At 38.2% G+C, this 23,901-nt stretch overlaps 2 protein-coding genes across 11 annotated transcripts in view; one reads left to right on the top strand and one right to left on the bottom strand.

The window, feature by feature from the left end:
- The window catches only part of COBL (cordon-bleu WH2 repeat protein), a 169,240-nt gene that overhangs the window by 82,145 nt on the left and 63,194 nt on the right, over positions 1–23,901 (top strand). For 9 of the 10 annotated variants that reach the window (XM_069004120.1, XM_069004122.1, XM_069004121.1 and 6 more), the window contains one exon: positions 3,031–3,225. In XM_069004120.1, the coding sequence (XP_068860221.1) occupies positions 3,031–3,225 (195 nt within the window). Of the gene's footprint in view, positions 1–3,030; positions 3,226–8,368; positions 8,485–8,620; positions 8,737–23,901 lie in introns of those variants that run through there. The other variant, XR_011148311.1, reaches the window with a different exon arrangement.
- Positions 20,309–22,455, bottom strand: LOC138104861 (endogenous retrovirus group 3 member 1 Env polyprotein-like). Its single transcript, XM_069004131.1, has 2 exons — positions 20,718–22,455; positions 20,309–20,389 (listed from the first exon to the last, which is right to left on the bottom strand). The coding sequence occupies exons 1-2, from the start codon at positions 22,152–22,154 to the stop codon at positions 20,366–20,368; spliced, it is 1,461 nt and encodes a 486-aa protein (XP_068860232.1). The 5' UTR covers positions 22,155–22,455; the 3' UTR covers positions 20,309–20,365.

Here is a 23,901-nt window from a genome sequence, read left to right as displayed (position 1 = left end):
ACTGCTGTAATTTGAGTAATTCAATCAGTTCTTTGATAAGAAATCAGGAAAACAAGAAATGAGAGATGGTTGGAGTATTTGGCATGTACGTATCATGTCCCTGCAGTTTTGCTTGATTAATGTTGTATGCTCTTAATAGTTGCCTTGCTAAACTGCCTGAAAAACAATCCTCCAAAATCCCGTGATTTGGAAAGAAACTGTATCACATCTAACTCAACATAAAATATAAAAGCTGGATTAGGTGTTGTCTCTCTGTATTAGTTTTATGACAAAAGACAAGTCATGCCACAACCACCTGTCAGTGTTTTGTGCCCAGGGTTTTTTTTTTTTCTCGTAAAGCTGATGAAAATGACTACACACATGGGAGAGTTTGAAGGTCTGCCTCCAGTTAGGCAAAGCTCTTGTTGCTGCATGAGAGGGCTTTCAAAACTAGTTTGCAATTGTCCTCATTCCATTTCCCTGGAAGCTGTGGTGAGTTTTTATTTTAGGGCAAGTGTCTTCACATGAGCATTCTTGAAATGTTCAGTAAAGGGAATAATGGGCTTGATATAAAGGTTGGACTTGGAAAAAAAAAATAGATGAATTTGCATGGTTGTTTGGGTTTTTTCTATCATTAAAGTCTTTTTATTATAAACTACTTATAGTATCATGGAACAGTATCATTCCCCCTGTATGTTCTGTTAGGAAATCCAAGCTTAAAACCAGAACAAACCAGCTTTAAACTGTTTAGTTGTTCATCACTGTATTCCTTCACAATGGCCTGTAGCTTTGAACAGGATTCTGATAGATCTTCAGCCACAAGATCTTGTGATAGAATTGAATATTTGTTTAAAACTGGTTATGGCCTATAGTCTTACCAGCATCCTGTATTTGTAGTGCTAGGAGGGAAGTCTTAGGACTTTTTTATTATTTTCAAACATCTTTGTCTGAAATTTCTCAACCCCTATGTCCAGAAGGCTAAAGAATTAATACAGTCACTAAAGCATACCTGCAGAATCCACTTTGAAATTGTTTTGTTCAGTTGTTTTATAAATGTGTGAAAAGAGGAAACTACTTTGTATTTCACTCTGTGAACCCTGTCATTTCTGTAGGTGTAAACAAACTTTATTTGATAGTACCTTGTACAATATGCACTGATAATGACTTAAAACTGGTAGCTTACAGATGAGATCATTATTTTTTCCACTGCCCAAGATACAGGGCCAAGACAAGACTATTTCTTTATAAGACTATACCTAAACTTTTAAACTCCACCTTCTACTTAAAACTTTTTTCTTTATTTACTAGAAGGGTAAAGATGCTATTGATGCCATTCAATTCAGAGAAATTGGTGATGAAAAAGGTGTGGCAAACACAGCGTTTAGTCAGAAAAGACTGGTATCATGCCCCACTTGTGCTAAATACATTATTCCAAGATGAAGTGTGCTGTGCAGTGTGAAACATAAAAGTTAACAAAAGCATCTAAGTCAGTAATTGGTATCATATGCACAGTAAATGCAGGACAAGGCACGAATCTGTTTGCATTTCAGTTGCTTTCATGGGAATCTACAGAACATGGAACTTTACCAGGCAGTAAAGGAGCCTATATTATATATATTTCTGCATTGCTCTATTTTTTAGCTCCTTATGCTTTATCAGTGCTTCCTCAATGGTCCTAAAACTAAATGAATTGTGTTTTTAAGCTTGCTGCCCTGTTTTTTTAATTTTTACCTAAGCTTGAACTTGGCATTTCTGGAAAGAAATTATCTTTTCTTTTTTAAAGTAATGGCATTTGGGGTGGCCTTTGGTTTCCTGCCAGTATGTATTCTGTGGTTTTGGACAAAATTCCACCAGAGAGCTTTGTGTCCTACACGGGAGAGTTTTGTAAGTGTGGTAGCATGTTCTGTTGTGATAAGAGCAGCGTTATCAACCATGCTCATCAGCCTATGTTTCCAGAACTGCTATTCAGCTCCAGGTCATGGTGAAGTGGTATCAGTGGTGATTCCACAGCAGATATTTCTGGGAAGAAGTTACAGTCAAATAACTTAATTAAAAAGTAAAATCTTCAATTTAATATGGAAAGTTCTCTTAATTAAAAAATGGACAAGGTGACTCAGATTTTGAGGGAAAAGTTTTTGCATGGTTTTTATTAGTAGAATAAAATATGTATTGAATTTAAGAGTAAAAGCTAAAATTAAAATGGACGTTCTCAAGCAATCCTACTTCTAATCTTTCGTATTTGTAGAGTTGCTGCTATCTAACTGGATATGTTTCTACTTGTATATAGATATAAAAATGTATTAAGGTTCTGTAATCCATTAAACTTTTTCCATTGATTTTATTAAGTTTTCAGTGAAAACTAAATTAATTTTTAACAGTAAGGAATTACTGAAACAGTTTTCTGTTTCTCCTTTCATCTGGGTCTGTTAGAATCCAGAGTGGTGCCTGTCAGTAGGACTTCTTTTCACCAAGTTAAATGGCTGTTTTCAGTAGGTTGTAAGTGATTATGCTTGATTGTGCATGTAAATTGGGAATAGTTTAATGGTAGCAGAATTTCTCTTATATAAATCTGCAGAGAAGACGCAGGTAAATCAGGCAGATTGATAATAAAATAGACAAGCCTGAGACACTGACAGCATTTTATTAATACAGTGTTCTCATTTAAAAGTAAATCTTGCTTCCAGAAATGTTTAACACTTGTAATTTAAATGTGACTGCAAATGCATTTGGATAACTGTAATTATGTGTCTTGATGTGAACTTTATATTTTAAATAGCAAGCAGCAGCAGTGTTCCCATCAATACTACTGTTAAACCGCAGTAGGTGCTTATCGTGCCTCCTGTCTTATTAATACCGCCTGTAAGTTTTGTTCCAGTTGACCTTTGGAAGTTTCCAAAAGTTGGAGTTTGCAATTCACCAGGTTTGGCAGACGAACATACATGATTATTCATATCATTGTTTAAACGGTAACCAGATGTGTCTTGTTTTTCTTCTTTCTTTCCCATTGTTTTTAAAGAGTGATGATAATCCAAGATGTTAATCCATTTACAGGGGTTTTCCACAGCACCAAATTCCCCTTCGGTGAACTCTCGTTCCAGTAGCCTGGGTTCATCACTGTCCCTTGGTAACATCTCTGGAATGACAGCAAACCCAGAAGTGAAAAAGCGCAGAGCACCTCCTCCACCAGCTGCGACACCAGTATTGCCGAACGCGGAGGTCAGGGGACAAGAAAGGACAGCAGCACAGGTAACAGCAGCACCACTGAGTGGGCTCCTTTGTCTGGTGTGCTGGGTACCATCAGTTCTTTCAGCAGTCCTAAAGCCATTCAGGTATTTTGATTAGCTACAGTTGACCAAAGCTCCATCTTGCAAGACAAAATTATTAAAAGCCTTAGTGTTTTGCCCATATTTACTGAGCTCTCTTGAGACTGCCCCGAGCTTTCTCCCCTGTCAAGAATCATTCTAAATCAGAAAAGTTTTGTGAGGCATTATGCTAAGAGAAGGAGGGTAAAGAAAAAGCAAGGCAGAAAAGCTGGAAATTGTATTAGGTGACTAGGTATCCTTACAGGCCTGGGAAGTCCTGGAGAACAGGGGAAAGTTCTAACGAGATATGAAAACCTTCAGCATATTGTTTTGTCTAGACACTTGTCTAGCTGTCGCCTGTATCCCTGTTTCCAGTGCTGCCATGGGATACCAGAATATCTGCCCTGTTTTCTGAGTTGTGCTATGTGACCTTTTAAAGCAGTGCTCTGGTTTTGCTTTTATAAAAGGTCACTGTTCCGCAGTACATTATCGAGGATTAAACAGAAATGGGGGGAAACCTTTTTGAGGACCTAAGCCTTTAAAAAGAATAGAGCTAAGGGAAGAGGAAATCACTCTTGCTTTTATAGTGACACTCAGGTGTGCGTCACTAAACCTGCACAAGCACATGAAGTCTTCTGGTTCCACCAGCAGCTAACAGTAATGCTGTCTAAATGTAAACTGTAGAAATCAGTGTGTAAAGCTAAATATGGGTGCCAAAGAAGAATGTAAGGAATCAATATCATCAAAGCTGTGTAATGTGGACTGACTCTTATCTGCTTAGGGCTTGTCACCTCTACAGCAGACTGATCTTTGGAAAGCAAGGTGTCCGAGTGCAAAACGGAGTCAGAAAGGAATCTTTGAGTTCTCTATAGAGGGAGAGGAGGAGCAGCCTGATGCTGAGTCCCACTCCCTGTCACTCTCTTATTTATCTGCATTAAGACGTATGTTAAATGCCTTCTTAAGTGAAGTATTGTGTAATAGAACTTGATCCACACTCTTGGTAAAGGATTGTGGATTTTTATTTTCCCATTGTTAGGATATCTGTGATTGCTGGAACTTAGCAGTGTTTCATCTTTCAAAATTGGAATATATGCCTTTGAAATAAAACTCATTTATAGACACAGCTGAAGAGAAATAACATGTTTCTCTTGCAACATTTGTACACTTTTTTTCTTAAAATTCCCTCTTGAAATTCCTATGTAAATATTTTTATGAGGTTTCTTGCATCCCCCATAGTTAAAGATTTAATGTGTTTAAGATAATTAGATCTTCTCATACAAAAATACTATGGTATTATATCTCCTAAGTTTATACAAGTATGGTAATCACAGACTACATTATTCTGCCATTCTCTTTTTCTGATCTCCCTGCAGTATGGCATGGAGATTTTAAATTTTGATGCACAATAACACTGCAAATATAAACTCTCTTTAAACATATTAACATTTCTATTTTCAGCATTGTTGCAAATAGGTTAAAGTGTTGGTTTTCTGAAGCCATTGGGAGAAAAGTATATATTTTATCACAAGTAGTATACAGTACAGTATCAATTTCGAATTCTCTTAGCCTGAAGGACAAGCTACATTGAAGAAGGGAAACAGATAAAGGTTTTGTCAGAGGATTTTCCATAGCAAAGCTCATTTTGGGCAAAAGAAATGTCCTGTGTGGCTGACAAAGCCAGTGAAGACCACAGTAGAGGTGCTGGAGTATAGCTGACTGCATTTGTTGAGTAAAGGACATCTTTCTGGAAATGATGGCATAGGTCAAAATGTTAGAGAGTTATGGTGTGTTTCTGAAGCTCCCAGGCTGAAAGTTGTTCAAAGGCTGCCATGTAATTTTAACAGGAATGGAGTAGAATTGAAATAAAGCACAAGTTCCATGAAGCAATCAAAAACTGCGGGAAGAAATTAATTATTCAGTATTATGGGGCAAGGTAGCAACAGAGATATTGTTTATAAGAAAACCCAAACAGTTCCATTTTACCTACGTGCAGACAAGCCAGTTTGCTGTGAAAATAGAGTAAAAAATCTCAGGGTGTAAGTTTATTTCTTTAGTTTATGGGAAAGAATTAGCACTGATCTTTTTTTTTCAGGGAAGGACGTCAATTCCTTATTAATGGACTTCCTTCCAGAAAAAGATAAGATGTTTGTTTAGAAAACTTTATTTATGTGCAACTGTTACTAACAGGAAGATCCTGCAAAAGGGGAACATTTTTATTTCCAGTGAAGCTAGCACACTAATAGAAAATGAAAAAGGTGGTATTCTGAACTTCCAAAAGGTTTTTTTTTTCTTTTTTAGCTGCCTGTTTCCATAAAATTGTGCAGGAAATAAAATACTGTAGCTGTTATGAACACCTGTAACTTTCCAACCCAATAAGCCTGTTATTTTTAACCCATTGTTATGCTCCAGGTATACGTGATTCTTTAGGGTTATAGATATCTCATCTCCCTGCCTTGTGGTTCCAGAAAGAAATCTCTATGCGTCTGAAGACTGGGGTGTTTTAGTTTATGCTGTACATTTAGATTTTCTCCACTCCCTTTTCTGGATAGGTGACTTATTGCAATATAATTTTACCATCTTGCAGCTTTTGTTCCTGTAGGGCTTAGAATAATTTATCTCCATGTGGATAAGGCCCCGGCAGTAACTTTATTTACTTTTTAGTACAGCAGCATAAGTTTTCCATGTCTATTTAAAGGTAGTGTTCCCTCTGTAACTGTTTTAAATCTCCCCTAGAAAATACTCATGTCTGTTCAGAGTGTGCTGAACATGCACTAAGTAGTTTGCAATGGAATGCAGAGTGAAAGGAGTCTACAGATTTCTTCCCTGGAGAATTCAGCACTGTTTTTTTTAAACGTCTTCCAAATGATGCTATTATAGAGTGAGAAGTCACTTGAAAAAATAATCTTCAAAAGGTCAGGGTATATAACAATAATTCCAGGACAAAATCCAGTAGGTTTGATGCTTACAAGGCAAGGAGGTCCTCTCCTTTCTTAAGTTGCAACACAGAGCCCACACTGTCCAAAGAGTAGAGCAGAACAAGGTAGGGATGAGTTAGAACTGAGCACTCTGTGCAGTCTTTGCTGTCTGTCACAGCACTCCAGAAGATGTGCTAGCAGAATTTGGGGCCACCTTCAGGTAAGCATAGTGTAAACTGATTCTGCCCCCTGCCACGCCCCCAAAAAAGCATGCACCATATAAACAAAATATAGAAGATCTGTATGAGTATGACATTGTAGACAGAGTACACAGAGAAAAGCCACACGTGAAATCTGACAGAATTAACAGGCATCTCCTTAGAGGCTTATTCAGTGATCTCTCTTTAAAAGAAACATGTAAAAGAAGTGTGTTTTTCTTGGAAAAAATACCCTTTTGGAAGAACCTGAAAGAACTGTGAAATTGAGTATTTGAGTCTTTAGGAAGTCAAGTGTATTGTGCACTGGCAAATTAGTTTATGGGAATAATTACTTTTTTTGTTTTTCAACATGTATGGGGAATATACAGAAATTGGAGTGGGGGAGATAAAGTTGGCCTCAAGCTTTTCTTCAGGAGCTCTGTCTATGAAATGCAGTGGTTTATTCAGAAAAAGTTCACGGGTTTTTTTAGAGACAGCATAGTTAGATGAGGACTCTTCAGTGCCTTCGTGAGTATAAAAGCTCTGATAACTTTAAAAGTCAGAAATGCAACTTGTAGACTGTGATAAAGGAGCTGTGTGTTACTTCAGCTGCTATCATTTTCAGAACAGAAGCACTGTAATATAATAGGGAAATGTAACAGGAGGCATCAGGGATTTTTTACTAGCCAGTCAAATTCTTGTACTAATAGAAGAATGGAACAGTATATCAGATACAGTAGTCTAAAATTTGTTTCACAGACTTTAATTTTAGTTGTTATCTGGCAAGACAGCGGGCTTAAATAAAAAATGTATTGATGTTTTTAGTGCAGGTGAAGAACTGGAATAACACTTTAGAAGGTTACATTAATAACCAACACAATTTTCAGGTTTATTTCTGTTTTTATGTAGTCTCCTGTATGTTGCTACAGACGAACTAATGTATATAGCATACTCTGTGGGGTTTTGCTCTGCTTCTTATATTCCTCGCTTCTCCATTTAGATCTCAAACCTGGGTTGCTGAGGACAGTTGTTGACTCTGAATTATTGGTCAAGGCCGTATTTTAGAGCAGAATACTTGTGCCCAGTGTTTGATCAAGGCTGATATTTTCTCACTAGTTATAACTTATTCATTGAAGAGTCTTACTCATCTGAATAAAAAAGCAAGAGAATGGAAAGAGAGCCACAGGTTTATTCTCATCATTTTTGGCAATTTTCTTTCCCACTGTCCACAGTTAAAATAAAACAATTTTATACCCAAATAAGAAGTTTGGCTTTAAGAGAATCATCATAATGTGAACAAATGTTAATGACACTTTCACATATTTTCTGGAGAAATAAAATACACTAAAAATCTGCCAAATGTCTTGCTTATATAAAAGATATTTTCAGCTATGCTTTTGTAATCTTAGGGGATGATCTCTTATACTGACTGCCACCTATGGTGGTCATGCCCTCCCTTCCCCTCCCTGAAATACTTGAAATGACACTGCAAATGAGCACAGCATATAGTGAAAACATACCTGGAATTCATTCTGTCTGCAAGAGCCACAGAATAATCTTCAAGCAGTAAAAATAAAGGAGAGGCAGTAAAGGAAATGTATGATTAATTTAATATTGAAATCACAATTAACATATTAATTTTTTTTCAAAGTGCTATTAAACTGTAGACTCATCCAAATTTTTAGAATCAGTCCCTGAATTTGCAGTTCTTAAATTTCCCATGTGTATGTGTGTATGCTACAGGCATGGACTTGGAACCTACTTGGAACTGTGACTCATTATCTTCTTTAGAAGTAAGATCTATTTTAAAACAGTGGCCAGGATTTTTAGAAATTGTTAGCTCAGCTGTCCATAATTAGGAAGCTGATTTTGGAGCTTGATGTTTTCTGAACTTTTAAGATGTCAGAAGCTACGTCTGGTTGCTCAGCAACTCAGTATCTGGCCACTCTGATTTTAATATCATATTATTTTTCAGTGTACCACCTTCTGTCGCCAAAGGAGTTTAAATTGAGGTTGTTAATACAAAAATCGGAGCAAAGCAAGCATTTCTTCCAATAATGTCCCCCCAGCACAGCAGGATTTTTTGCACAGGTATCTTTCATGCATGTTTGCACAAAGTGATACCACCTTACTTCTTTATAATCTAATGCCACAGATTTCTGGTTTGCTGCCTGCAAGGATAATCTTGATTGATATGAAATCACACTGTTGCTGTTGTTCTCCTCAGGATTCCAAAATGACGTGCTTCCCTGTGGCTGCAAATTAAGCCTTAAAGCCATGAACACACATCTTGTAGAACAGTGTAGAGTAAGTTCTCGCTATGTACATCTCTGTCGGTATGGATGCCACCAGTAGAGCTCTCTGTCTGTGTGCCCTGTGAGTCCTGAATCTGCTTTGTCCCTGGGTATTGCTAATAAATCTGATATTTCAAATAGTAATACTCCTGCAGTTGGCTTTCCTTCTGAGAAACAGCCAAGTCTTCAGGAAGAACCTGTGTTTGTGTGGATGACAGCCTTTTTTCCTCACAAATTTTCTTGGACTATGAGAATTCGCCTTTTTGTAAGAGGAGCATGATACCAGCAGGCACTGCAGTTGTAGGAAGTTGAGGGACAGAAGAATCACAGCTGAATGAGAACACCTACCATGGCTCTTACTGAACTGAGAGTTATTGTAGGCAGCTATCTAAAACCCACTTAATTAACACCACCTCTAGAAGCACAGTACTCTTACCAGCTTATTTTCTTCTACTTCTTCCTTTGGGCATCTGCTATAATTTTATTTTTGTCTAAATTTCACTCTGATCAGAGTCCTGTGTCCCAAGAGGAAAACTTTCAAATTAATTTAGATTTACCTGGTTGGTTGAACCTACTCTTTGTAGAAGTTATAGTGGTCCTGCTTGAAGGAGGGGTATGTTTCTTGTGCTCCAACAGGATCCATTTATGCTATAGGTATTTTCTTCCATTCTACCTTATACTTTATTTCACTACTTCTGTATAAGGTGCAAGGTAATGAGCAGTTCATGGGGGACATGTGACAGATGTATTCTGTTTTAATAAAAAGCCCAGAATTCAACAAAAGGGTGGATGGATTCAGATGCCTTATCTCTCTATCATAGGTTACACCTAAACCAGAAATGTCTACTAGAAGTCAACAAGATATGAATGCGTGCTTTTTTTATCATCTTTTAGAGAGGAAGGGAGGTTTCTCTTGACTCAAAGGTCTTCTGGGTGAGGTCTTCTCAACCTTTTTCTTATGACACATTTCCTTTCTCCTTTAAGTGTTCTGTGAATGTATTTTCATTTTGCTTTGTGTTTTGTTTTTTTTTTTTCTGTGGATCATCCAGAAGTCTCCTTTGAGAATAACAGATACATTTTTTCACATTCTGAGGAAGGATGCAATGAATCAGTTTTTGCTGTAGGAAAAAGCTGTTTTTCAAAATGTGTCTTTTATTTCTACAACCTACTGCATCTTCTAAGTCACTTCTCAAGTTTTTATAAGTTCCCTGAGGATATGAAAGCAGGATTAATTCAGAAGGAGGAGGGAGAACACTTGACTGACTTTTAAATTTGTTTAAAATGTTGATTTAAAGTTAATTAATGACTGGGTTTATATGCCTTTTTTAATTGTTCTGATTTAGATTTTCTTTTTGTGCACAGAGGCCTGAAATGTGAATGCTGCATGTTATTTTTAGAAGTGTCTTTGCCTTTGTTCATTAACTGAGGATGTCATAAGTGTTAGCTGTGATTTTCTCCAATCTTTGTGGCAGACTTGTTAGAATTCTCAAGCAATATGTGATATCTCTCAACAGCATTTTTGTGATGAGGGCAGGGATATTGAATCTTTATTAAAGAAGCTCTTTGTCTGGAACACTGTTCAAATGCCCAAGTTATGTAAGCCTTAAAGAAGGAAGCTAGTTTTTTGTATTAGAGTTTGGATATTGGGTGCTGGAGTGCACATTTTACTGCTGTAGGATGCCAAATTAAGAGGCTGAGGACTTGTTAGACAAATGGTATGGGGCAGTATTTTAATAAGGTCAAAGAGTGGCTGTGTGTGTGTCTCTCTCTCTCTTTCTCTCTGTTGATACAGATAAACAGATAATTATTGATAAACCAATTAAGAATGGAGATTATATTTGTTTTGTTTCTGTGTTTCACATCAAATTCATGTAGCAATTTCTTATTTTGGATGTACCAGACTGTAAATACTGCATGGTAATTACAAAAATTTTCCATTAGGCTTTTAGTGTCTATCTTTTTTTTGTGCTTTTCTTCCAGTCATTTTACCTGACATTTTATTTAGAAGCTAATTTATTTCATTTATGCATTTCTGTAGATGTTGAGAGCTTATGGGTATCATGGAGTCTTTTTCCTTTGTTCATGGAACCATATAGAAATAATTTGTCTTACTCTTTGGCCAGAGAGTTGCCTGTTATTCTGGGATGGTAAAGCAGTTGAACTTGGCTTAACATTTTTCACAGATTAAGGTTACTGACACAGACAGATGATGAACATCAAACTTGTTCAATAACAGAGATAAGGAGTGCAGTTCTTTGTCTAAGGAGCGCTCTGTAGTTCCTTTGTCTGAGCAGCAGATGTGTGAAGTATTCTCAAGATGGTGCACCAGAGACTGCAGTGCTATCTGAAACAGGAAAGATTGTACAAAATAACTGCGTCTGTATTAAGTCTCTTTCTACTATGTGGAGCAAAGAAATAGAGAAAAAAATTACTGAATAATACTGTTAAATACTGCCAATGCCACATTCTAGGTTGGCATGAAGAAATTCAGAGAAGATAGGTGAAAGGTAGAGTTGGTGTTTGGAAAGCATAAGAGATATAAAAAAACCCCCAGGCCTCCTTATCTGGCTTATATACTGGAAAAATTACTAGAAGTATAATAGAGAATTTAACCAGTTGGCATCTTTGTGAAGATAATGAATAGGGTAAATGTAGCTTTAGTAAAAAAGAAGCCCTGCTTTACAACTCCTTTACAGTGCTCTTGCATTCAGCAAACAGATGGGTGTGATCTGGTTGATACAGTCTGTCTGGGTTTCCACAAAGCTTCCAAGTTCCCTCATCAAGGATTTCATAAGGAAACCAAGTCTCACTTCCATAATAAGGAAGATCATCTTAAATAACAGACAGTAAAGAAAAGTTGCAGGTTAGGACTAAATGATCTCCTCATCTGTGGTGAAATGTTGCAGCAGCCTTGGAGTATTTGAGCATCCATGTTGATCATATTAAGAAGTGACCTGAAAAAGAAACAGTAAAGTGAGAAGTTTGTTGCTCCTACTTGAGTTATCTGAATAACAAGGACCAAGGCTGAGTATGACACTAAAAGTTTACATGGGCTTAAGAGGAGATTGAAGAAATGCTGCAAGGATGACAAATCCGTTATGGATTTTGAAAGATAAATCACACCAGGAAGTCCCTGAAATGAAGGTGGCTGGTGGCTGCAAAAGTATTTGGGAGGAGGTAGCATTGAACGTACCTTTCCTCTTCTGCTGCTATCTTGTAGGTACTTGCTACAGTCTAATAAAGAAGCCTGAGCAGAACCCTTGATCTAACCCATGTGTCTATTTTTGGAGAATACTGAAGAGAGTCGTACCCAAATAATTGTCTAATATGATCTGATATCACTCCAGAAAAGTCACAGGCAGCATTCACAATGACTTCACTAGGTCTTCTTATCAGTGGTAATTTGATGACCAGAAAAACATGTTTCTCATTAAATACAGAAAGAGCTGCCTTTGATTACTATTCCCAGTCATCAGTCTCTTTGTGTTGTACTCCTAAGTGCAAAACTGCATTTGCAGAATGAAACTGGAAGTTTTGCCAGTAAATCATAGGACCAGTAAGAATTTTGCACCATGAACCCTAAAGCAACTTGCCTGGTATACATTTTACAACTTGATGGTGTAACTGCAGTATCAAAGAGCCGCGCAGAGCTCTGAGGGTCATATTTGCAGGTCCCTTGAGCTGCATCTCAAAATACTGAGATGTACTTATGTAGCTCATATTACAGGTGGCTGGGAGCTGTCTGGGTGATGTTCAGTGTACTCTACAGGACATGTGCCTTTCACTGACAACATGAAAGCAGCATGAAAGATGTGGTCCCTTTGCATTTGAAATCAGTATGAGATCCAGTTGCATGCCAGATATATTCTCTAGGTTGCAGGTCCTCTGAGGAGGGAACTGGTGGGACACTTCTGTCTTGTGCAGTGACAGGGCTATTGTTTTACTTAGAATATGGTGATATTCTAAGTAAATCTAAAAGTCAATCTTTTGGGGTGTTTCCTCCCTCTATCCACTTTTGCTTGAAGGACCAGACAATATTTTTTTAAGAGTGTATAAGTGTGGAGCTTTTCTTAATGACTTTCATTTAATTGCTTTGTTGAAAAAGCCATGTACAAACTGTTGCCCTTCACAGATATAAAATTCTGTGATGACATACATTAAGTTTTATAGAAACAATAGTCCCTGTAACCAGTCATAAACCTGGAAATTTTTATGTATTTCATACTTCTACTGGAGCTGAACCTGGCTAGTGCTATCCAATTGTAGAGACCATTATCAAGGTGTACCAGAACCAATTAGTAGAAACAAGAGTGTGTAGTAAAAGAAATCTCTGGTCTTTAAAATGCCCTATACCATGGTAAATGACTAAGAAATTAAAACTCAACAATTAATTTCCAATTTGAAGGTGGTTTGTTCATTTTTTAAAGAGCTTTTAAACATGATATTCAGTTATCTGAATGAGAAATATCCAGACTTGTTCATGTCTTACAAAACAATAATGAGATGGCAAACATGAAGCCAGCTGACAGCACATCAGATAATGTTTGCTGTGCAGTTTGGATGCTTAATTTAACTAACAGCTGCACTTTGGTTTGGATAAATGATGCAGGCCCAAATTAAAAGGAAAGAGTAAAGTGCAATGATGGCTGAAGGCTTATCTTGCTGTCATGTAAAGCATGAAATTTAGGAAGGCTAAAAAAAGCTGCTAGAGAAAGGGAGTAATTTGTACTTCTTTTTATGATAGAAACAGCTCCAAAAATTAATTCTGGTGTATGCGCACTTAAACACATTAATTCTTTTAAAGTAGTTATTAAAAACTACAGCTAAATGATACATGCAGTGTAGTGACTACTTTCTCAACATCTCCAAAGAATATCAGTTAAGGGTATGTTATATTTTAGTACTGTATTACAGAATTTTCTTCTCCATACTGCTAAAGAAACTCTGTTGTTTCAGTCCAAATTGCCACCCATCCTCCTTACTGCTCCTAATGCTCAACTTCATTTTGCTGCCCATTTATTTACTAACAGCATGTGTCTTATTAAAAAAAAAAAAAGGCAGAAAGCATTTTAATAACTTTAGGCAACACGTTTTTTAAACAGCCAACTTATTTTCCCGCAGCTTTTTTGTCCCTCCTTATCTTCCAACTGTTTTTTCCTGTAATTTTGAATAGAGTAAGGTGTTGCAGTGTGATGAATTATTTAAAAGGAATCTAAGCTTTCTCAGTCAAGAAGCAATTAACTACAATTGGTCATATTTTTTCCTGAAGCTTGGCCAGTATGAACTAGGATGTTAGTTCCGATTTTCAGTGGAGGATTTCGTGTTAGCAAGGTACAGCCTCTCAGAAGTGCAGTTGGAGATAAGACTCATTTTGGAGCATCCCTTTGAGAATCTGTCTTTACTCAGATAATGTTCACAGTCAATTAATAGGTTTTGCACCAGAAGAATTTAAAATTTTGAGGTCTGCTGTAAAACTGTGTCTTTTTACGATGTAAGAGGAATCCATTGTGTGGCTTTCTTGCAGTTTTAGAAATATGGTTTCTGAATCTTTGCCCAGGAAATAGTAGCAGTGCCAGTTCAGTGGTGGTTTAAATTGCTTACCTGCTTTAACTGAAGGCTGGAATTTGTGAAATGCTGAGTATTTCACTGTTTGACTTGGATAGGCTATTACTTTAGAGGGGTGGAGAATGTAATTGTAAAATTTTGTAAGATTCCTCCATGGTCTACTTTCCTGTTGTTTCCTGAAATATAGTCCAGTCCTGCACTCTAACCTGTGTAGATATAACCTCTGAATTGACATCAAAGTTGGAGTGACCTGGTGATGGTTAACATATATGCAAGAACACAAGCAAGGTGAGCTTACAGTGTCTTTATATTACAATTTAACGTACATAACATAATAACCATGCGAAAATGCAAGATTTGTTTGGCAGGAGGACTTCTATTTTTTTTGCAAGAAAACATATGTCTTGAGAGTTGAATCCTTGAATTATGTGCAAGAAAAATTCTTGGAACAGTCTTTTTGCCAGCATCAATAGCGTTCTTGATCTTTTGCAATAATCCAGTTGCTTCTGGCTGTGAGTTCATGGTTCACCTGCCAACTGTTTCTGAACAGACTATACTACCTGCCTTGGGAATGATACCACAACTTACCATCTGGTGAGATCATGATAGTATCACTTGACCTCCACATGTGGTCTCTGTCAAGCACTTCATTGAAAACTGGCAAGACATTAGGGCCGGAACATACTGTTCTATGCAGCCTGAATTTTGGCAGGGTTGCAACGCTCAGTAAGTAAACTTCATCTGGCTTGCGAGTCTCAGACAAATAGAACAGGCTGATGTCATCGTAAGCTTTAACTCTCATTAAAGAAGAAAGTATGTGTCAAGTAATTATGAGGCTTTGTTGGGCACAGTATTTAGGGGAAGTTAATAGACAAAGATCATTTTGAGCAGCAAGACTTCTGAAGAGCTGGCATTCAGTGAGCAATGAAAAATGACTCTAACACTGTGCTTAATTTAGAAACTGGGTTTGCATCACTTTTTAGACTTTGCTTCTAACTCCACCTTACATAGATCCTAAATTAAAAAGGAAAAAAATTACAGAATAGAAAAATTAACAAAGTAAATATGTGCTGTGTAAATCAGGTTTCATTTTATGGCTTAATAGCAGAGTCATCATTTAGCCAAATAAAAAAACAAGGGAAAACATCACAAGTATAATAAAAAAAAAAGTTGTTTTCTGCTACTCTGTTGTTAGGGTTAGAAGGGACCTTTGGAGATCATCCAGTCGAACCCCCGAAGGCAGGGTCACCTAGAGCAAGTTACACAGGAACACATCCAGGTGGGTTTTGTCCCAGACAGGGAGACTCCATGACCTCCCTGGGCAGCCTGTTCTCAAGGAAAAGAAATTCTTCCTCATGTTGAGGTGCAACTTGTTGTGTTTTAGTTTATGGCCATTGCTCCTCATCTTGTCTCTGGGCACAATAAAAAAAGTCTGGCACAATAAAAAAAGAGTCTGGCACCATCCTCTTTAAAGTTAGCATAGCTCACTTAGAGAAATAGACACCTCATTTCATTTTCAGTGTGCCTGTCTTAATGAGAGTATAATTTTTCAACTCCTGAGACCCAGTAGACAACCTCTGAGTCCTGCTCAGCTCTATGTTGCTGACGCTTCCAGGTGTGGATAACAAGCAGTGTGCCGTGATGGGTTCCTCAAACAAGTCTTCCTAGCAGAGTGTACTTGTAATTTTGGAGAATAGAATCTTACACTTGTGGAGGATAGCTTGATGTAGAGCCATGTTATGCTACAGTCCTAGTAATATATCTAACTGACACTGTGGTACCACTCTGCTATTCTCCTCTCTTCTTGCTTTCAGAAGAGTGTGGAAATACAGGGGTTTTTGGCTGGCATTCATAAGTGCAGGCAAGAACTAGACTTGAGTGGGAATTTGAAGGGGGCAGTGGGAAGGTGTGGCACAAACTAGGTGATTGTTAAGGGTCCCTTCTAACCCAAATCATTCTGTGGTCCTATCAAGTTGGAAAGGAAACAGAATCTATCGCTTGACTTACTGCCTAAGCCACGTTTCCCAGACATTCTGCGTGCCTGCGGAAGGAGAAGGCTAATCAAAGCGGGTAGAACACTGGAAATAATCAGATATATTTTTCTCTAAATTGAGAAGACTGCCGAGGACTAGGACTAGGACTTAGTGCTAAGCACTAGAAATACAACTTGGCTATCTCTATAGAAGAAAATATTAACCCTAGAGGGAAACCTAAGCTCCAGGGAAGTAGTAGTTTATCGGAAGTAAAAAGGATAGTGTTCTCCTTGCTCCTTGTCATATGTTTGTGTGAATTCCCTTCCACTTTCTAGCCATTATAGATTTTAGGCTACAGCCCATCCTTTTGGCAGAAAATTGGACAAAGATGCAAAATAATTTCTGCAAATCTTCGTGATATCTCTGAGATTTTTAAGGACAGACAAGCAGCCAATCATCCAGCCTACAATCCAGGATGTGAGACTGTGAAAGAAAAGATAATGTATAAAATCCTTAGTCTAGTGCCTTCCCAAAAGGAAGTCTCTTAAAAAGATGACATCATATCAAATTCATTAACAAAGGTGTCAGAATAAATATGAACTGCACTGCTACTGTGCATCTTACATTCTTACTAATGTTCATTTGTTCTGTTAATTGTATAGTTCTAACTAAAAAGATGAGCACGAATATGAGATTAAAATCTGGGGGTTGATTTTGCCTTTTTTGTTTGACTTCTCTAGAGGAGAAACAAATCTTGGTAGCAAATTAATTTGTGGTGGTTTTAAAATGTGATTTTTAAGTGTTTGAGGGGTTTTTTGTTGATTATCCTTCCCCCCCCCCCCCGAAGACATAAGTAAGGAGGATTACATTGTATTCAGAGAAAGAGAGGAAATTCAATTCTTTGCCAAAGCAAACATCCGCAGACTTGTGTAGTCTACATGTTTCAATGCATGTGAAAATATTTGGTGTTGTAGAGTGATTTCCTTGAGTGGAAATAATACTGCAGCTAGAAATGAGATTTTGCAAAGAAGGAAATCACAGCTATCTTAGTAATTTAACAACATCTCAGATTTGTTTAGGGATAGTTTCCTGTCTGACACATTGAACTGAACAAGTTAAAGTGTTTAAAGATTAGAATGACATTAATTTTTGACTGCCCTTGACTGTGACGTTTCACAAAGGGTGTGTTCTATAAAAACAGACGGAAAAATGAGCTTGCCCCTTCACCTTGTACTTGTGTTAACTGATTTAGCTTTCTGTCACCAATCAGCCAAGTATTCAAGGACATACTTGGCTTTTGTCTTCTTCATTTTATGAATAAAATAGCACAAGAACCATAGATATTTCTGTAAAATCCAGTAATGCTAAGCTTTTATCTGTTATTGGGACCAAGGTGCTTTTGCAGTCAGAACTTGATTTTTGATACCCAATACTAAATTTTGTTAAAAAATTCTGTTTAACACCAATAAAATAAGAAAAAAATTGTTCTGAAATTAAGCATTTAGGCAAAATGATGCAAAATATTGTGATACCTGGTTAAAATATTAATGATAGGGGATTTTCAGAAGATGGATGCAGTTTGCACTCTAGTTTCCCTCAGTGCCTGAGCACCTCCAGCCCAAAGCAGCTCAGAAGCTGAGGCAGGGAGTGCAGCTGGGATGCAGCCATCAGGTGAGACAGACACCTGCACAGTACAAGGAAGCACGGTGCTGAGTTTCAAAGTCAGGAGGAAGCCCCCTCATAGAGAGTGGTGTTGTCAAGGGCTGAAACATGGTTATCCTGTTCCAAGAGCTGCTTGCTATTATTGTGGACTTAAACTCATGTTGGCAGTAGCTTGGGAGTCTCCCATCTAAATCTGTTCCCCAGGAGAGTGATGTGTCCAGAGTTACACAAGCTGTCGTGTCTGGTCGGTCTGAATATCAGTCTTGCTACCCCAGCATACTTACTCATATGGCTTACTTAAAGCTAAACCTATTATTATTCATTTTATTTTCAGGCTTGTGAGGTCCAAGACTGAAAAATCAACATGTGCAGAAGTAAAATTATCAATGCAGAGAAACTGCTTGCTAATTTCTGAAGTGTAGTTATTTCTATGCATTTTATTAAAATGACAAGTTTTCCAAATAATACCCTTTTTACAAGTGATTCCTTGTGCTAGATTTTTTAGTATCTCTGTTTCTTCTTTTTTTTTTTTTTTTTTTTTTTGGTAATATGTTGTTGTATTGCATGGGATCCTAGTAAGTATTTTAAATAACCCACACAGATGCATTCTGCAATGTAAGGACACATTTCTGGGAGACATCAGGCTACTGCTTTTGAACTCAGATTCTAATATACTTGTGTCTTAGTGCATTTGTGTACTTATGGATTAAACATTCATTTTTTGATCAAATGAAGCAGGATACCACCCAGTAAAGAAAGAAGGTAGAGAAGTTCAGTGCTGAATAGACAATTTTATTCATGTAGCTTACAGTAGTCACCTCATGAGTTGTACATACACATGGTTTTAAGCATTCACTGAATGTTCCTTTGTCAGTATATGCCAGTGAAAAGACTAATAACGTATGACCTGTCCAGGGAATATTAGACATATGAGTAAATGGTGTTTAAGACACATTAATGGTCAGTTGGGACTTCTTTTGGTTTCTAGTGCTAGACATGTTGAAGCATCTGTTGCCCTGTGAAAATGCAGAATCAGCTGGGCTGAACAGCTTTTATATCATCAAGTTTAGCTGACAGATTTATGTCTCCATTCTGTAGCTGAAAGATTTATCTCTCTGATTTTCCTAGAACAACTCCTCTTGGATCAAAATATTTACTTCTCAACTGCTTTAAGTTATGTCCTAGGAAAATATCTTTAAATCTAAACCCATAAATCTTACTTACATACCAAGTGTGAGGAAAGAGACAACTCTTAGTAAAAATTAAAATAATTTATTAAAAATAGAAAAATTGAAAAATTACAGAAATTAGAAAAATATAAAAATTTGGGATCTTAATGGCTCAGGAGGTATGCCCCAGGAGCGCAGGGATTAAGAGATCTTCAGGCTTTAACAGCACTGAACCTCTAGTGGAAAGAAAACTTGCAGTGCTGGGCTGACTTCTAGCTAGTCTAAAAGTCAAAAGGAGAAATTATTAAAGGCTCCTAGATAGGAGTCAGGCTTAAGTACCCAGCACTGGCACTCACCACAGCTGATCTGCAGTGATCTGCACCTGCTCTGATGGCTGCCTCGTTGTTTTATAGTGCCTTTGCTCCGCCCCGATCCGCCCACAGCCCGCCCACAGCCCGCCCATAGCACACCCCTTTGGTTTCAAGTGATTGGTGCTTTCTTTTTGACAGATCATCTCTGTCTACCAATGGCTTGTCGTCGTTAGGGGGGTAGCAGCAGTTGAAGTAAGGGTGGTAACATGCCCTCATTAAGATTCAGGTTGCTATGGAGCTTACTTGCAGAATAACGGCTATGGGGCTAAAAATAGCAATTGGCTGTTAGGAACTGGGGTTTTGGAGTTAGTCCCAAGACTAAAGTGCAAAGCAAAACTTTAAAAAAACCATTAAAATACATTCAATACTTCTTAAAACACTTATAAAAATACACAATGAACATAGGAAAAACAACTCTTACTATGTACAAGTAGTTTGGAGTTTGAAAAAGGGATTTTTAACTAGTAGACTTTTAACTGGGAATTTTAACTGGGACTGGTACAGACAAACTGCTTTGAACAAGTAAAAACACTACTAATAAAGCTTGATTTTTGTACCTGGGCTGATGGGTTAACTTTATCATTTAATCTAAAGAACTGTTTAATTCAAAATTAACTAATTAAGGCACTTAACATGCAAAGACCAAACTTAATTAGGGACTTCATGTATGACAAGTCCCCCCTTTTTCTCTTATGCTTGCATCTTTGGTCTTTGCATTTAAGTGAAACTGGGTAGCTCTTCAGGGATAGTTTCAAGTTCTTTAAAACTGTTCCATATTTGCTGGGCAATTTTTCTCTCCTTTCTGGCTTTCTTATTGTTACTGTTATTGATATGCATAATCTTTTGAGCGAATGGTGGACGCTGCTGTTGTCCTTGAAGATCCTGGATCAGTGGCATACCTTGGACGACAGTGGTGATTAGACGGATAAAACAGGGGATTAAGCATGGGAGGAAAATAAGTCCTGTAAGAGAGAGTCCAACAATGATTAAAACTTTCTTCCACCATTGTCCTTGGAAAATATTTCCCCACCATTCGGAAGTGGTTAGGGACTGCCACTTCTGCACTGGAACCTGGGCTAGTTTCCTGATGTTTTGGGTAATCTTGGTGATGGCTTCACCGTGATCATCAATATGGATGCAGCAGTCTGATGTATTAAATTTGCCACATACTCCACCTTCCTCTGCTAATAAATAGTCCAATGCTAGCCGATTTTGGTACACGGCTGCTCGAGTTTGCCCTTGCTGTGTGTTAAGCAGTTCAAGAGCAAGAGAGGTCTCATTAGTGATTACCTCAATTAGTGCTTGCAGTCTGATGATCCGGTTTAGCATGTAGATGGGAGTTCGGTACCCCCAGCTCCCATCCTGTGCCCATGTTGCAGGTCCATAAGTCTCTAGGATCCTCTCGGCTGGCCACTCTTCTTCTCCCCATCTTTGGGTCCCTCCTATTACATGTCTCTTTGTACGGGAAAGTTCATCATAAAGGGAGATTCCAAGGTGGGCTCCCGCGTTTTCACCAAGTAGGAAGAAGTTTGGTTGAATGGCTCCGAGAGTGCAGCTCCCTTTCCAGCGAGGTGGCAAGCTGGAGTATGCTCGGTTACCACAGATCCAGTAAAGATCTTGTGGTGCTTCCCAGAAGTGGGGTTGTATACTTGCTGGTGTGTTCCAGTACTTGGAGATTTGTGGCAGGACAGAGTATGGATTTCCCTGATCCCAGCACTGCCAGAGTTTTTTAACAGAATGCAAAACACAGTTTTTGTTTTTGATCTTTTCTGCAGACCAGAATACATCTGGTTCTTGAGGTATCCACCAGTGTTTTTGCCCATCAGTTACCAGGTACCTTTTGCATATTGTCTCACCAACTTCTTTTAAAAATTTTCTTCCTTTCCTCCAGATACATTCTTCTCCAATAACAGAATTACTTAACAGCCAGGTTTCATTGTCATGTCGGGTTGTGGGGGAAAGATTACTCAGTCGGAGTAAATCGGGGGGTCCAAGACTGACTCCCCGCCAAGGCCAACTTTCCGATTCTAAAGTTCCTCCACACACCCAACAATTTGTTAAATTTAGCTGTTGTCCAATCCTTTCTGCCAGGTCAATAAATAAGTTTTTCCTTGACATCAAAGGATTGTTATCTTTTTGTTTTTCCTTTTCCTCTATGACCACCTCTTGGATCAGGTCGGTGTCATAGGTCTTTCTTTTTACCAAATCTTCTGTCCTAGTTATATATTTAAAATTAAAACAGAGCCAATCATCTTGGGAGGGGCACTCTCCCTTCTGTTTCTGTATTTGGGTGCCAATGTTTCTGCCAATCCAATACTTGTGTCCTTTTTCCGAGCAGGTACTTAATTCTGTTATGTTGTAACAAGATGGATTAACATAAGTATGTGCTCGGAAAAAGTGTCGGATTTGGAATGAGTTTCCTTCTGCCTGGTACACAGTCTTGTAACATTGGTGACAGCGGCTGTCAGCTGCTTGTGTGAAGGGAAGCCAGAGGATCCAGAGATAGATGACACTTAGCAGGATGTTGCTTTCTTTCCCCTTTAGGCATACCCAAGAGGAGCTGTTTGCATTAGGGTTGCCTCTGCTTGTGGGACTTGTCATCTTTGCTTCTTTGGTCCTTTCTTTAGGCTTCTCACCTTCAGATAGTCTTTTAGTGCTCTCAGACTTCAGGAAACTCATGGTTGTTTTGGGGTTGGCCTTGTCAAAGATTAAAGGTACTATGCCCATAAATTTGGAGTCTGATCAAACTGTTATTGAAAGAGAATGCTGGCTTCAAATGGAGCCTTACTATACAGTTAATGGGACAATATGGTTATGCGAATGCAGAGTCTGTAAAAGAGAATAACAAGGAACAAAATTAATAGCTAAATATTTTCAACTTAATTTAACAACTTGTAGCTAACACTTATTAACACGGTGTAACTGGGAAAAACTGTGCTTATTAACGGGGTATAACTGGGGAAGAACTGGGAGTACAGGGTTTTATTAACTTGGACTGAAGGTTGCTGAGTGGAGTTTTCAAACAGGATGCTTAATTTGCTGGTTTGTCCGGAGGTTTCTTCTCTTCAGTTGGTGGTGCTACCGGACCCTTCACTCTCTTGACGTGCGTCCAGCCCTTTTCAAATGTTCGGACGGCTGTTTCGGTGGTTAGCTGGACCTGAAATGGACCTTCCCAAGATGGAGTTAATGACTTTTCTTTCCATGATTTTATCAACACCCAGTCACCAGGACTGATGTGATGTAAGCTGAAATCAAGTGGGGGTGTTTGTGGAAGAAGACCTCTTTCCCTCAGTAACTCTAGATTTTTGGCAATTAACTGTACATACTGTTGTACACTGGTGTTTCCACACTCTTTTGCATTCAGCTCTTGTGATGTAACAAGGTAGGGCAACCCATACAACATCTCGTATGGTGAGCAGCCTAAATCAGATCTTGGCTGTGTTCTGATTCTAAGAAGAGCGAGTGGAAGGCATTTTACCCAGGTCCATTTTGTTTCTAGCATTAATTTTGTGAGGGTGTTCTTAATTGTCTGGTTCATCCGTTCCACTCTCCCAGAGCTTTGTGGATGCCACGGGGTGTGTAATCTCCAATTCGTTCCTAGTTGGTGAGCTAATTGTTGTATAATTTGGGAGGTAAAATGAGTACCTCGATCTGAATCTATTCGGTGGACTATCCCGTAACGAGGGATAATTTGCTCGAGGATCACCTTACTCACTGTCTGGGCTGTTGCATTGACAGTTGGAATAGCTTCCACCCAGTGAGTAAGGTGGTCAACGATTACCAATAGGTATTTCCACCTCTGGACAGGAGGCATTTCTGTAAAATCAATTTGAATGTTTTGGAAAGGTCTGATTGCCAATTCAATTCCCCCGCCAGTGTTCTTTTTCATTACCTTTTTATTAACTTTTTGACAGATTACACAGTCCCGTGTTATTTGGTTAGCGATTTCATAAACACCAATGCATCCAAAAGTTCTGAGGTAGTGATCCGCCAGAGCCTTTGAACCCCAATGATTAGTTTGGTGGATATTTTGTAAAATTTCTCGGGTTAGATTTTTATTTAGAATTTGACGTTTATCTGGCAAATACCAGCGACCTTGAGAATCTTCATTAGCTCCAATTAAAACTAATTTTTGTTTCTCTTGATCTGTGAAAATGGGCGTGGGTAAAACATTAGTTTGTGATGTAATGTCAGTTGTGGTGATGTTAGTTGGAAGTTGGTCTACTTCCATCACTTTTACCTCCTCTTCCACTGCTGCTTCCTTTGCTGCCAAGTCTGCTAAGCTGTTCCCTTGAGCTTCTTTGGTGGTCCCCGATTGATGGCCTGGAATATGCACTACTGAGATCACCCGAGGTAGTTGTAGTGCTTTTAGAATCTTTAGAATCAATTCTTTGTGGAGTATATCTTTGCCTTTGGTGTTCAGGAATCCCCTTTCGGACCAGATTTTTCCAAAGGTGTGGACTACGCCATAAGC

The sequence above is a fragment of the Aphelocoma coerulescens genome, chromosome 2, assembly GCF_041296385.1.
Source record: "Aphelocoma coerulescens isolate FSJ_1873_10779 chromosome 2, UR_Acoe_1.0, whole genome shotgun sequence".
Taxonomy (NCBI): Eukaryota; Metazoa; Chordata; class Aves; order Passeriformes; family Corvidae; genus Aphelocoma; species Aphelocoma coerulescens.
This window is presented reverse-complemented; position numbering and strand designations above follow the sequence as displayed.

Coding starts and splice junctions, on each gene's coding strand:
- LOC138104861 (XM_069004131.1), bottom strand. CDS start 22,154: ATGGGCATAGTACCTTTAATCTTTGACAAGGCCAACCCCAAAACAACC. Junction 20,390..20,717: donor GACTGCAAGCACTAATTGAG/GTAATCACTAAT, acceptor TCTCTCTTACAG/GACTTATTTTCCTCCCATGC.